We start from the raw sequence: 14,903 nt of genomic DNA on the forward strand, positions 1-14,903 counted from the left end.
CTCCTTTTTTTCCACGATTCACTTCATGCCTATGTTTTAAAAACTATGGCCATTGGTTCCTGAAGTTCTCCAGAAGCACCTGTCATTCCACATGAGTTCTATTCAAACACACTTAACTATCAGACTTGTACTTATAGCCAGTGAACTACTGAAATATGAAACGAAATAGACTAATTATGTGGAATGATTGGTCTTAAAGACTTTACTAATCCAGACCTGAGATTCAAAAGAAGCAAATCTGGACAAACATTCCTGCTAAATAGGAATTTAATATAAACTTAGTGTGAATAAGACTTTTTTTTAAATATAGACATTGTCAAAGATAAAACCAAATTTGGAAGCTTGAATGAAACGAAATTAAAATGCTCAGCAACTGAAATTCACTAAAGCTTGTACCTTGTCAGCTCATCTTAACTACAGTAAAACAACTACCATTGCACCACTAAATCCATGTAATGTTTGAAACGTTTGGGGTGAAGAAGCTTTAAAAGGAGTGTTTGATGAGCGTTGGACCTGCAGGCTGAAGGACAACCCCTCCCTCTTTTTGTCCTTCTCTGTCTCTTTCTCTGACCTTGCTTTAGTTCGCTGCCCGTGGATATTACCAGGCCCAAGACTGGCATTACTCCCATGCACACAATGCTATACTGGGTCCATTCGGTGAATTGATGACTGAGGACGATCTCATTCGTATTGAAAGACAGATTGAGAACCTGCAGGTCATGCACAAAGTGACCGAGGTAGAGAGGGAGCTGGAACAGCTGGAGAAAGAACTTCAGCAGCTTCTCCCCGTGTCTGCTGCGCTGAACCACGAGCATTTCTCAGTCAATCCCAAACAGGTTCACGGGCAAGCAGAGGACCTTCCTAGCTGGTGTAGCAAAATTTCCACACTACTTAAAAGTATGGCCATCCTCCTTGCTACATTAGGTGGCAAACAGTTTGACATTCTGGATATGATTAATCAAGGCTATACCTATGAAGGACTGAAGAGCGGAAAGGCCCAGACAAACACCGTTATGCCAGGCAACATTGGCCGATCACAGTCTTTCACAACCCGAGAGGAGGTGGAGAAAGAGATCAAGCAGTGCGGTGTGTCAGTGAAAAATCTGAAGGCCAATTATGAGATTCAGAGCCAGTCCAAGCACAAAGATAACAAACTAAACCGAGTATACAAACGGAAGAGATCGCTCCCAGTAGTTAGTGAGTGCAGTTTTTCCTCTGAGCCCATGCTAGAAGATGAGCTCATCTTCTATCCCCATGAGAGCCATTCTGAGAGCCCTGATGGTTTACAGTCAGAGCAAGATCAAGTCTTGCCCTTAGTGGACGAACCAATTATAACACCATTATATGCACCTTTGACATATAATGGAACTAACAGTGTCTCCCAGTCAGGCAGTGGGTCTGACAGTGTCCCCAAGTCAGGCCTGGATAATAATCTTGAACAACCTCTATGTAGTGACCCTACATTAAATGCAGACCTCCTCACACGCAGCCTGGAGGTGCAGACAGACGTGAGCTATGTTCAGGAGTCCATTGAAATGCGAAAGGAGAGGATTGTGTTCCTCTTTCTGGAGCACTGGAGAAAGTACACCATGACTGAGTCCTACAAGCCCAAGTACACAGGCAGAGAAAGTCATGTCACCGTTGTTGATCATCACTCCCGGTATAACCGTAATCAGTTTGAGTTGGATGGGAGCTTGCAAAATGAGGATGACCAACTCCTGCTCTTCATGAAACAGAGACAGGTAGTGGGGAACCTGCTTGGCCACTGGAGGGACATCATGAGCCAGGTGCCCACCCGACAGATCCGCCGGCTCAGCCGTGCTCAGATAGTCTACTGGCCCGAGCACTTCCTCCCACACATAAACGGGGCTCCGGTCCAGTATGACTCTCTGTCGCTTGACCTTTTCATGCTTGGTTACTTCCAGCTGCTTGAGATGAACATGCCACGTGTTGAGCGCAAGTTCCGGCACTTGCTTTGCTACGAGATGTTCGACCGACTGGGCAGCTGTCCTTGGGAAGCGATCCTCCAGTTCCACCGTGAGGTAATGGAAAGCATCGAAACTGGGAGCCGGGATTGGTCAGACGGCTTTGAAGACATCAGGCTGAAATACTTCGGTGAAGGCGCAGTGGGGGAGGGACTGCAGCAGGCAGCTCAGACGATTTGGCCTCCAGAAACCTTCAAGGAAGTGGTAGAACCACACCAAAGCATTTCATCTGATCCAGACATGCCTGAGCCAAGCCACACAATGCCTTCTCCACCAAAACAAGACTCTCTGGAAGAGACCAGACAAGATTTAGCTCAAACCTCACAGGCTTTTCCGCAGAGCTTTTACGAGAGGCCTGAACAACATGCCACACTGGCACCTGTGCAGGACGCAGCAGAGAATATCGTTCCAGACTCTGTCCAGCAGCAAAATGGTTCAGCCTTGGCAGAAAGTGCAGCACAGCCAAGGAGTGTGGCACAAGCATCAGCCGAAAACCCCCTATGTGAGCCTGCTGGCGCAGGTTCTGGAGAAAAGAACCCAGCAAATCATGGCGCTGAGCCAAATGAAGACTCCATAAAGCTTATCTATGAGCTAAAGGAGTTCAGCAATGAGGAGATTATCAGATACATTGAACGAAGCTTTGCCTTCTGGAAGGAGAAGGAAGCACACCTGTTTGATATCTGACTGACGAGGACCATGATGGTAACAATGATCATTTGAACAAACTTAGAATTAAAATTTCACATGTAGTAAAAGAATTTACTCAAACAAGGTATGACAAAGGACAACAGGTCTGTTCAGACAAGAATGTGTGTTGGAGAGAGAAAGAGAGAGACAGCATCTGATTAAAATAATGTGAAATCATTTCACTGTCTGAAAAATCATTCATGCACGATACTGCCGAAAACTGCAAATCCAGCAGTTGAGAAATCTAAGAAAATTAAGGGATAGTTCAAGGTTAGATTGTTTTTTGAACAACGCCCAGTTTTAAGTTAATGCTAATAAAGCATAGAAGTCTCTAAACATTTAAAGTTGACTGGATAAAATATGCAATGTTTGTACTGATGCTGTGACGGCAGAGAGGAAGTGAGAAGCGAAGTTCCATTTACAAGTTCTTTATTGTTCATGTTTTTCCACGTCGCGTCGCCGAGTCTCGTGGGTAGGTAGGCTCGCGTCGTTCGGCTACTAATGTGCAGCCCCGTCCCTCCGAACCTGTGGGTGTACAAATACACGTGCAGGTCAATGAGGTGCAGGTGTCTCCTGTCAGAAGACAGGTGATTGTGAGCGAGGAAAGTGCGTGACACGGTCCTGGTCCTGCGGGGGCGTGCCCCCCCTTTTTGGGTACCGGTCTACCGTGACAGATGCTTGTTAAATTTTAAGTCATTCTTAATGTTTGATGTATAAAATATTCTATAGAAAGTTTTATGTAAAATGCATAACATAGCAAAATATGTTTATACAGATTTAACCTTTCCTCAGATAAGTTATAAAAGACATGTGTAAATCTTATTTTGGACTTTTGAGCTATCAAGGCTTAATCAAAGATCCATACATGTTCGATGCTCTGACCCATTATTGGATATTAGAAGATGATAAAAATTTTATTACTCTCTTCCCATGTTGTAGTGGCTTGAAAATATTTAGTTCAGTATTTTTAAAAGCATATAACAAAGAGTTATGTTACAGTAATGCAAGAAACAGCATATACTATTATAATTTTAACCCTAAATAGAAAACCATGTCCTAAATAATTTTATTTCTTCCTTGAACATAGATGAGTTGCTTCTCATTTGGAGTGAAATGTAGCTATGTTTGTATGTCCTTTAATTTGAAATGGTTGTTGTATATTTTTGCTTGTTTTTATAGTTAGAATTGAGTCTGAGCACAGGTTTTTTTGTGTTCTTTTACTCTACATGACCCAGGATTGCCCAGAATGACCAATGAGTATTTTGCTTTGATGAGAATTGGAATCAGTAGAAACTTGAATATTTAATGCAAGTTGACTGATATTTGGTGATATCACCTATGCTTGCTGTTATTTAAGGCTACCTAAGGGCCCTTAGGTCTATTCCAGCTTCATTGCTTGAGGATTAGGTATTTCACATGTTTTTACTTTTCAGACTGATGGCTATAATCAGCTTTGTGTAGCTGAATTTCAAAGTTAGAAAATAACTGGATGTGGTAAAATAAAAAAAAAACACAAAACAACGATTGTACCATTCTAGTGTTTATTTTGGGTGTTACAGATGTTTTGTTTTTGTTTAGCAGATTACCCATGCTTGAAGTGTTCCATTTTTTTTCTTTTTTTTCAATAATCAATAAAACATGTTTTAGTGATTTCAGTACTTATGATTTTTTTGTTTATGCCACATTTTTTATAAAACTAAGAAGTTCACCATGTTTAAAATATATATAAGCTAAGAAGTAAAACAAATTAATCCCTACAGTTTTTCCAATGACTTGATCATTACATGGAGGTCAAGGAGATGGTTATGTCTGCAGTCCAGTTCTACTGCATGTGGTGTGGTGGCTCAGTGGTTAAGGTACTTGACTAGTACTCAGAAGGTTGCCAGTTGAGGTCCTGCCACTGTTGAGCTTCTGAGTTATGTCTGTATTCAAGTTGTATACAGACATAATTGTAAGTTGCTTGGGATAAATGTCATGAATGTAGTAGTCACCTGACAATACTTTCTGTGTTTGGCAAAATAAAGCAGAACGTTCTTGGTAACCTCTATAAAATGCAGCTATTCACCTGTTAATACAGGTCTGCTCTAACACTGACTGAGAGGAGCTGAGAGGAGGTGTGTGTGGAAGCAGGAAAAACACATAATTGGGATCTCCAGAACTGGAATGGAAACCAGTGGAATATGGGACAACAGTTAGACAAAGAATATTTGTATTCAAGCAATAAACCTTTAAACCTTCCTTCAGATGTATAAATGTAATGTTGAGATATCATCTAATTCCTGAATTCACTTTCCTTGATCAGGCAACCTCTCTTATTCCTTTTGTCATTTTTTTCTTCCCTGGGGAGTAATTGAATATTTAGGTGCAGATTATCTTACCTGGATCCTGGGGCTTTGGCCAGTTAAATGGCACAGTGGGAGCACATTTACAGTATCGAATCTGCTTCTAGGGGAAAATGAGAAGCTCAAAATGGCCGGCTCGTCTGCTGGCTTCTCATTACGATATGCAGGGCTGCACACAATAAGTCTTTCAGTCTGAAGGAAGAGAGGGCTGCCTGAGCGTACCTTCACACCTCAGCTGAACAGGGTTTCGGAAGTCGTATTTTCCCTGCCTGTCCCTCTGAGCGTGGGTCTGGGAAAGAATCTACCAGTGAATTTTGCTGAAAGTTAACACCAGGAGCGCTGCAATAGTCAAGGACTATGCTGGCTATTCATAATTGTTGGCGAGAGTGTTTTTTGGTTTTCTATTAATCTGATTTTTTGTAATCCAGATGGGCTCTGGTATTTTTGTGTTTAACTGTTTGCATTTTAACAAGCAAATTTGCTGCTGTACTTTTTTTTTTTTACTTTATTTTTAGGGAACCACACATTTACATTTACGGCATTTAGCTGGCACTTTTATCCAAAGCGACTTACAATTATGAGTGAGTACAACTTGAGCAACTGAGGGTTAAGGGCCGTGCTCAGGGGCCCAACAGTGGCAACTCGGCAGTGGTGAGGATTGAACCAGCAACCTTCTGATTACAGGGAACTGACATTAGCAAACTTTACGGTATTCCTTCCAGAAGGCATGTTTGCGCCAGTCCTTATACAGAAAATTGCAAGTCGACACTGAGTACAAAATGGAATCTGTGGATGTCTACATTAGCTATTTAGTTATTTATGCCTTATATACTGAGAAGCTTTTTTGGAGCAGCATGGTCAGTGATTTGAGAGCGTCTTAGCGATCTCATTGGCTGCTTCCTTCCTTCATCTCCTTCTGATAGGTTGAGGAAGAGACTGCCCGCCTAGCATCCCTGCCTGCCTGGAGAAGAGACATCATGAAGAAAAAACTAGAGGAAGAGAAGTGAGTGTAAAAAAAAGGCAGAGTAGGACATGTTGTCCTCCGTACACCTTCCTTAGTCTTCCTTATCTTTTCCCCCATTTAAATGAGCAGTTACTGTTACCTTTTTTTTAGTCCAAACTCATATGTACACTACATAGTCAGAGGTATGTGGACACCTTTGAACATCCTGTTCCAAAAAACCATGGGCGTTAATAGCTGGAACAGCTACTACCCTTCTGAGGAGGCTTTCCACAAGGTTTAGATGGGATTCTGTGCCCATTCACTTAAACGAACATCGTGCTCCGATCCATTTTCAGATTCATCCCAAAGGTTATAAGCAGGATTAAGATCAGTGCACCGTGCAGGCCGCTGGAGTTCCTCCACAACAAACTCATCAAGCCTTTTCAAATCTTTTATCCTACCTCCACCAGACTTTAGTATAGGCAGTAAGTGTTCATGTGGCAAACTCTTCCACCAAACCCAGATATGTGTATCAGACAGCCAGATGCTGAAGTGTGATTCATCACTCCAGAGAGCACTTTTCCACTGCTCCAGAGTCCAGCGGCCGTGTAACGTACACCGCTCCAGCTGATGCTAGGTGTCGCACATAGTGAACTCAGGCTTGTACGTAGCTGCTCTGCAAAGGGAAACCCACTTTGTGAAGCTCCCAACACACAATCCTTGTGCTGATGCTGTTTTCAGAGGCAATTTGGACTCTGTAGGGAGAGATGCCACAGAGGACTATTCCTTTGTGCGTGCTGTGTGCTTCAGCATTCAGTGACCCAGGACTGTGAGTTTGGGTGGTCTTCTGCTTCCTGGCCGAGCTGCTGTTGCTCCTAGATGCTTCCATTTCTCAGTAATAGCGCTTACGTTTGATTGGGACAAATCTACCAGGGCAAAAATTTCGGAATCTGAATTCAATAATTAGGAAGGATGTCCACATACTTTTGGCCACAGTGTATATGTACTCTGTGATAATTGGAATGCATAAAGACATGAACCTACACAGGATGCCATAGCGGTCAGAAGTCTGACAAAATATTTGTGATTGCTCCTTTAACACCGTGTTTTAATTTTCCAAAGAGCTAAGCCAGAACACTGGACACACTGGACACGTGGCTTTAAAAGCAGTGCTTTACTCAGATATATTGATATTGGTAATAAGGACTCATGCGGTTAACGTCAGAAGACGTCATGCTGGGTTTCATTCAGTGCAAGCCATGTTAACATGGTTGAGAAAAGCATTCAAGGAGGAATAGCGTATGTCCTTTTTGATAGTTAAGTTGGTAACCAGCCTATAATTTATATAGCATTTACTATAATATGCTTTCAAATTCGCATAATATAGTAGGACTGTATTGTATAGACAAATATGTACCTTAAATGTTGTAAATAATGTAAACCACATGCTTTTTGTCTGTGTCTTCTAGAATCTTTGTGCAGTGAATTTTTTATTTGTTTGTGCATTCAGTGCATTTCATACATGTGTAATCTTCTAATATTTCTTATCCATATCTGCACGGGCAGGGAGCAAAAAAGGTAAGACATTCTGATTATTACTCAGTAGTTATATCCTTTATATACACAGTTATGTTTTTGTTTTTATTTCTGCCCTGCTTTTGTCTAGTGTGTCCACTGACCTTGTTGCTGTGTGACTTCCTCCGACCTGGCAGAAAAGAGGACGAGCGGCTGAGGATGGAGAAGGAAAACGAGGAGAAGTTGGAGCTGGAGCGACTACGCACGCTAGGCTACGACGAGACAAAGCTGGCGCCGTGGCAGCGACAGATCATCCTAAAGAAAGGGGATATAGCAAAAGACTAGAGCCAGCTGTGCCTGTTCCTTATCTGTTTCCTGCTCCTCAACCTCCTGCAGTTCACGCCATTTCCCACAATCCTCTATTGCGTGTGCACAGTGGGCCCACTTTAAGTTTGACTGCTTGAATTATTACAGTGATTAGCTAAGAGGAGGTTATGTACAGGTAAGAGCTGATAAAGGATTTATAGTTCTTTGAAATAAGAAATATGTGCAATTGTTCCAAGGGTCAAAAGACTATAATTTTATAAGTGGTGCTGACCAATTGTGCATTTACAGATTTTTAAAGAAAAAAATTCACACCCCAGCAATGATATTACACGTTTCAATGCAGCTATGTTTTGCAAATTATTCTTAGGCATACACACATGTACTGCTTTTTCCCCACACTACATCATTTCAAGTCTTTTGAAGTATTTTCATATATAGTAATGTATGTTTAGGATCAATGTAGTTATTCTGCACACACATTTTTGCAGTTTTTGAACCTTCAGACTAATCTGATTAAAACAGACTAATTTGAATAAAAGCATCAGTTCAAAAACATGTTTGGTATGGAAAGATATATTAGTACACTGAAATATTTCAGACAGAAAAGACTTTTACAAGGTACGCAAATTATTAAGTAACAACAATGTGCACAACCTACCTTAGATGTGTCTTCTCTTAGGATATCAAGCCTATTCTTCCCTTTTCAGTCCAGGAATGTTAGATTAGTTAATAAATGAGTAGGTAAAAACAATATACGTTATTCTTCATGAATATATTTCAGATTGGGGGGGGGGGTTTTTCTGATCAGGAAAATGTATGTAGCTTATCACATAAGAACACCAGAAGAGGGCATCAGACCTCGGTGTCATGAATTCCATTATGTGGTATCCCACAAGGCCACATGTGGGCCTGTTTATTCCATGCACAATCCGTGACTGTTACTCTGCAGTTATGAAGCTAAATTAAATGTTACTGCAAGTAATATGTAAATGTTAGACTAACATGTAAATGTTAGACAAAAAAAGTTCAATACATTTAGGTGTGCATATTTCCAATAAAATTAGGACACAAATTTTATATCAGAACCAGGACCCTTATGGTGGTGAGGAGCCAATGTCTTAAATATTTCACTTAGCTATGTATTAATTACACACTTTCTGTCCTAATATCGCACCTGTGATGTCTGTAGAGATGTTCCAAACCGGAAAGTTTACAGTGGCTGCAAAGGAATTGTTGTGTAACAGATTACATTCTTGTTTCACTATTGTACACCTTATATATAAACACATACACTATCCTTATGTGACCAAAATATCCTTATCAGAAGAAAGTTTTTCTGCTTTTCTTCTTAGTGGTAGTACCAGGACCTCTGAAAAGTGCCGGATGTGTCTTTGTCTGAATGCACATTTATATATGTAGTGTCCATCCTGTGTCATTACATGTGTGCTAGGTAAACTTGACAGATTTTCAGTGTACATTTGTTAGTTTTTCTTTTTGGAAATTGTAAAAAAAAAAAAATTATATATATATATATATATACACACATACAAATATATATGTAACACATGGTCCTCTTTGAGTTATTGACTGGAAATAATCTTAATTCATTTGATGCCATAATGATTAATCAAATATATGTGAACGCATTGCCATTAGAAGATTTTCTATTCACGACTAATGTATATAGCAATACTGAGAAACTGTTAACGAACTTACACTATGTTCTAACAAATTTTTTTTCTTTTCAGCCTTTGCTTGCAACACACTAATTATTGTAAACCTTCAATTTCAGACTATCAAATGAAACTGAATAAAAACCAAAATCACAACTTTTGCACATTTGTTCTCTTTTGATTCTAAGAAACCATGCTCTAGGGTGCTATACTTCATTTTTAACAGCAGATGGCGCAATGTCTTATTTATATTTAAACCAGCGGTTCATCTCACAGTTCTGGGGTGCATATCAGAACCTTTTTCTGGTTTCCTCTTCTTGTCTGCATCAAAGTGAAGATGACAGCTAAAGGAAAGGATAAGCGATAATGAGATACATGATCTATATTTGTACCTGCACGACTTGCATCGACGAGGGTGTAATGTGCATGATATCATCGCGCAAGGTCGCTGTGATGTCATCCATCTTATTACTGCGTCTATTAGCAGACAGCACTTTGCTTTCACACGATGTCAATATCTGACATCTAATTATAATAGTAAGATTGAAGCGGAATTTATTCTGTAGAATGACAATGTCCAATCACAATGTTCTGTAAAGTGTTTCTATATAAACAGCTTAGCAGTGTGGAGAAGCCCATGTTTATATTTCTGCTCCCTCTTGATGCTTTTCTCTTTCTCTCTGAAATATCTCTTTTGCTTTCTTATTGAGGCGGCCAATGAGCATCCTCCTCTTGCTCTTGTATTTGGGCTGAGCGTCGGTGGTCTCTGGCTTTACAAGAGCTTCCTCCGTTCCCTCCAGTGTGCTCTAGGCTTGACTGCGTTGCGTCAGCTTCGGCGGTCGGGGACGTATCAGACGGCTCCTCTGCAGGGCCTGGACTTGGGTGGAGGGGCTTTATAGAAATAACCGCGGGGTCTCCAACTGGGGAATCTGGCTTCGCCTTGGGTTTGGCCTTCTCCTGCTCGCTGCTATCCTGCTGGATTCCACCAATAAAAGAGGCATTGCTGATTTTCAGCTGTCCTGTTCTCCTCTCTGGCTCCTTCTCGTTCTCTTTCTTCTTCTTAGACACACGGAGCATCTTATCCTCCCTGTTCTTCTCCCTGTGTTTCTTCTTTCTTCCTTTGTGGTTCCTCCTGGGGCTGTTTTCCATGTTGCCTTCTCTCTGCTGAACACATGCTACTCAAGCTATTCAAACTGGCTCTTTTTGCTCACTCTTTGCCGTCTCCATTTCTTCAGAAATGCGTCTTTCTGTTTCTTGGGTTTTCTCTTTTTCAACCCTTTCTCTTTTTCGTCCCTCTCTGTGCACTCTGGGATAGCTTTTCTGCCACCATTCTTTCTGCTTTTTCAGAATTCCTCACCATTTTCCCCTCCTCTTTCCATACAGCATCTTCCACTTCCTTTGCCATCCTTCTGTCCATTTCTCTCATTTTCTGTTCCATCTCCATCCATCTTCTCTTTTCTGTTCTTCTTAAGTATATCAGGAATGTATATCTTTTCTCTTTCATCAGCCAGTTTGTTTCTCATTATTTCTAGCATTCTTTCCTTCCGTTCCTCCGACTCTCTTTAATTTTTCCTCTTTTTCCATCTGTCTCAATATCCTGTATGTTCATCTGTGCTTTCTCAAACTGATCTGCACGTATGACAGTGGAGCATGTCAAGTGACAAAGGAGTGCATCACTTGTGGACAGACACTCTTTTCTAAAAACAATATTGAATTTATAGCTTTCTTTTTAAAAATCTTAAGTGTATGAAATCACAAGTCCAACACACCTAGCTCTGGTGCAGTCTGCGTAATTGAGGCCTATATGCTATAGTAAAAACGAATATGGTAGGTGTATTCCAGTTCATGTACTGCTCTCCACAATCTCTTACTCCCGAATAAGGATGTGAACTTGTGAGTGTATATAGTTGCCTCTTGGTGGAGTCACAATACTTCTGTGACGTCATTAGCCTCTATCAGTACCCTTTCCTATCAAAGCATATCTATGAACCCATAACACAGATTCGTACATACCTGGTTTGTAAATATGTAGGATAAATGACTACAGTTAGTGATTCTCACCAATGCTACTGTGTTTATTAGAAAATCTAAATGGGACAGTGAAGTCTGGACAGAAAGAGCCATTATATAGAAACAGCACAGCAGCTGTTGGAGGAAATGGCTCCTACAAACCCTCTGTCAGAAGAAGAGTTTTCATGTCTTGTGCGCTGTGAAATTTTCAGGGATCCTGTTCTACTCTCGTGTAGCTATAGTGTGTGAAAAATCTGTCTGCAACAGCTCTGGGATCTCAACAATGCCCAGTTTGTAGGAGAAGATCCTCGAAATCTGACCCTCCCTGTAACTGTGCAGTAAAGAACCTGCGTGAGGCTTTTCTAGAGAGCTGGAGTCAGAGAGTTTCAGCAGGGTCTGAGGTGCTGTGCAGTCTGCACAACGAGAAACTTAAACTTCTCTGTCTAGAGGACCGAGAGCCTGTGCATGTAATGTGTCAGAACTCAGGAAATCACAGAAATAATGACTGCAGCCCAACAGATGAAGCTGTATGCGAGCTATCAATTTTGGAATGCAACTTGTGTTGCCAAAGTCCATGGAATTACTCATAGAATTACTTAATATGGGTTATTAAACTCCATGAAACTCTAATGTCTATATGTTGTAATAAAGTCTATGAGAATCATATTCTCCAACACTCCAACTGACAGTTTTCTCATTATTCTACATTTGTTTCTCTCCTCTGAGGAACTTGCCAGCAAAGATATCAGTAACAGTGGGACAGTACAGTTAATGCTGCACTGAATTAATACATTTACAGCATTTAGCTGACACTATTATCCAAAGCAAGTTGCAATTATGACCAAAAACAATTCAAGCAATTGATGGATAAGGGTCTTGCTTAGGGTCCCAAAAGTGGGGCTTAAACTGGCAAACTTCTGATTACTAACCCAGTAACGTAACCACTGAGCAACCACTGCCAACATTCATGCATATAGTGAATCAAGAAAAAATATACTAGAATACTTTATTAGTGGTCACCCTCCAGAGGTACTCTGCTAGTGCTCACCCTCCCTGGTTACTCTGTGGATGGTAGCTGTGCTAGAAGATGAAGAGTACCAGTGGGACCTGGAAACAACTACAGGTGGAGAAAATTAGTTTAAAAACCTGAGATAAATAAAATGGAGTAAAATGTTCATTGAAACTTCTTATCATAAACTTCACCCATGTAACACTGAAATCACTGACTGTATTGATTTTAAACACCTGACTACTGTGCATTGAGACAGTACATCTGACTCCAATTACACTCCTTTGATGTTTTAGTTTTTCATATCACTCTTTAAGATACATAGCACTATAATCACATGTACACTGCACCTTTAAGGTGTATTATTTTGAATGATGAAATTTCTTATTGTAAAGAATGTGAAATAATTTGCTTACATTCTTCTTTTAGATGGAAAAAGCTGTTCAGGCAGTGCTTTTTGTTCACAGATTAAAGAAAACATCTCAGAAGTGTCAGTCAAGCAGAGGTTAATGAATGTTTACTGAGAACCTGACATTACTGAGTTAGAAAAGTAATATTGTTTTGCTAGATCATATATTACTCTAGAAGAACTGTATCATGTTGTGGTGAAACCTGAGATTTACATTATAGCTCATTATTCACATTCTCTCAGTCAACACCATGCTTACTGGGCATGTATAGTCTTTAGTTTGTTGTTTAATTTTAAAAAAAGACATACTAAAATTTACTGAGAAAATGCCTGAGAAGGCTGTGAAAAGGCTGTGTAAATTTGAACAATATAAAGTAGGAAAAATTCTGAAATGCACCATCAAGCTCAAACATGGTTTATTATTCATCACTGGTCAGAGGAGCAGGGACCTCCAAACCAGTCCAAAGCTGTAAGAGAGAAGAGGGGCTTTTATTCAGTCAAGCAATCATGGTTAATAAAAGCAGCGGTGGTTGGAATCCATGCAAAGACGTAAACCAAACACCAAAGAAGTTGTTCAGAAACCAGGAAATGGAAACAAACAAAACATGGTATATCACTGACCCATTACTCCAATCAACCCCAACTGAACAGGAACTCGAAAACAATAAATACATTTACATCATTTGGAAATCAGCCTTCACTTACAGAAGTGCTTTGTAGTCTCTATTACACATCCTCATGTGTAACAAATTGACTTGCTTTACACTAAACATACTGTGATACCGTGGAATTCATACAATGACCAGCGTGTCATATAGAATTATGTAAGTACTCACTAGCCAGAGTGAAGAACCACCTAGAGTTCTATGTATAACCCACACCAATTCCCTGTAAAATATCACATTTCTGTTACACACCCTTAAAGCATAGCATATTCCCATGATTTACTATGGGTTATGAAATAGAATCTGCTTTGTAACATTTTATCATTTGTAATCAGATAAAATGTATTGTTTTATATACATTAAACCTGCACCTATCTCCATTGCTGGTTGTTGGCAAGTAGGTTAGGGGGAAATAAATCAATAACAAAAACACCCAATACACCCAAGTGGCAGAAGTGTATTGTGGGTTTACCACTGAATACAAAGCTAGCATGACTTCTGAAGCTTAAGCGCAGGCTTCACTTTACAGCAATAAAAATGTCAGTGATGGTTCCATTGTGTGCTTCTAGTTGTTGCCTTTGTCAAGATGATCTGCGTGAACCATGTCCTCAAAGTGGGCAAACAGAAGGCTTTGATGAAGCTACTTGCAGGAAGACACAAAGTAGACCAAAGGCTACTGCCTTTTTATGCCACCCCAACAATTCTCCAAATGGACCATAAAATAAGGTACTTAACACAATGCTGAAACATTCCATGCAACTCTTCGCCTGCCTCCTTCATTGTAGGTCCTTCTGAAATGTGATTTATCTACATACCATTTCAAGAGTCAAAGTCATCTGACTTCTCAAAGAGATCCTTTCTCCGCACCTGAAATGTCAACATTCAGCTCTCGCCCCCTAATGAGCCCTCTACAGTATGCTAGAGGGCTCCAAGTCCACTAGACTATTGCAGTGTTGCATTAGCAGACAATGCAGTTTGTAGCACAGTTCGTTCAGCTATTGAAGGTTGCAACTCTGCTCAGTCAAACATTAAAAATGCAGTTTGTTCTGTGACTACAAGCACATAAAAGACCTTGATGTAAGGCCTTTGATGTAAGAATTCCTTCTTTTATTAAAGACGGGATACCCAGTTCCAAGCCTCTCTGGCCTTTTGTGCAAAATATTTCAGTTGGTCTAAAGAGCCTAAATAATAATAATAATGAGAAATCTCAATGTGTGCATGAAGCTCTCCTTTCCATCAATTGCATACCAAAATGTGCCTTGGTTTGGTACTTTTCGATTAAAATATCACCACAGAATACAAAGTTTATCAAAAACAAAAGATCATAAAATATAAAAA

The 14,903-nt window shown here is 40.3% G+C and overlaps 2 protein-coding genes across 5 annotated transcripts in view; both read left to right on the forward strand.

The window, feature by feature from the left end:
* The window catches only part of espn (espin), a 45,254-nt gene extending 35,920 nt beyond the window's left edge, over positions 1-9,334 (forward strand). For 3 of the 4 annotated variants that reach the window (XM_081703657.1, XM_035536317.2, XM_081703659.1), the window contains 3 exons: positions 5,938-6,017; positions 7,524-7,535; positions 7,670-9,334. In XM_081703657.1, coding sequence (XP_081559783.1) covers positions 5,938-6,017; positions 7,524-7,535; positions 7,670-7,817 — 240 coding nt within the window. In that variant the 3' untranslated portion in view covers positions 7,818-9,334. Of the gene's footprint in view, positions 1-5,937; positions 6,018-7,523; positions 7,536-7,623 lie in introns of all 4 variants that reach the window. The other variant, XM_081703658.1, reaches the window with a different exon arrangement.
* Positions 595-4,336, forward strand: LOC145652662 (espin-like protein). Its single transcript, XM_081703660.1, has one exon. It carries the CDS (start codon positions 666-668, stop codon positions 2,667-2,669), a length of 2,004 nt encoding a protein of 667 aa, XP_081559786.1. The 5' UTR covers positions 595-665; the 3' UTR covers positions 2,670-4,336.
* Positions 9,335-14,903: the final 5,569 nt, after the last annotated feature.

Source organism: Electrophorus electricus, chromosome 20 (genome assembly GCF_041902795.1).
Source record: "Electrophorus electricus isolate QZ-2024a chromosome 20, ASM4190279v1, whole genome shotgun sequence".
In the NCBI taxonomy this organism is placed as follows: Eukaryota; Metazoa; Chordata; class Actinopteri; order Gymnotiformes; family Gymnotidae; genus Electrophorus; species Electrophorus electricus.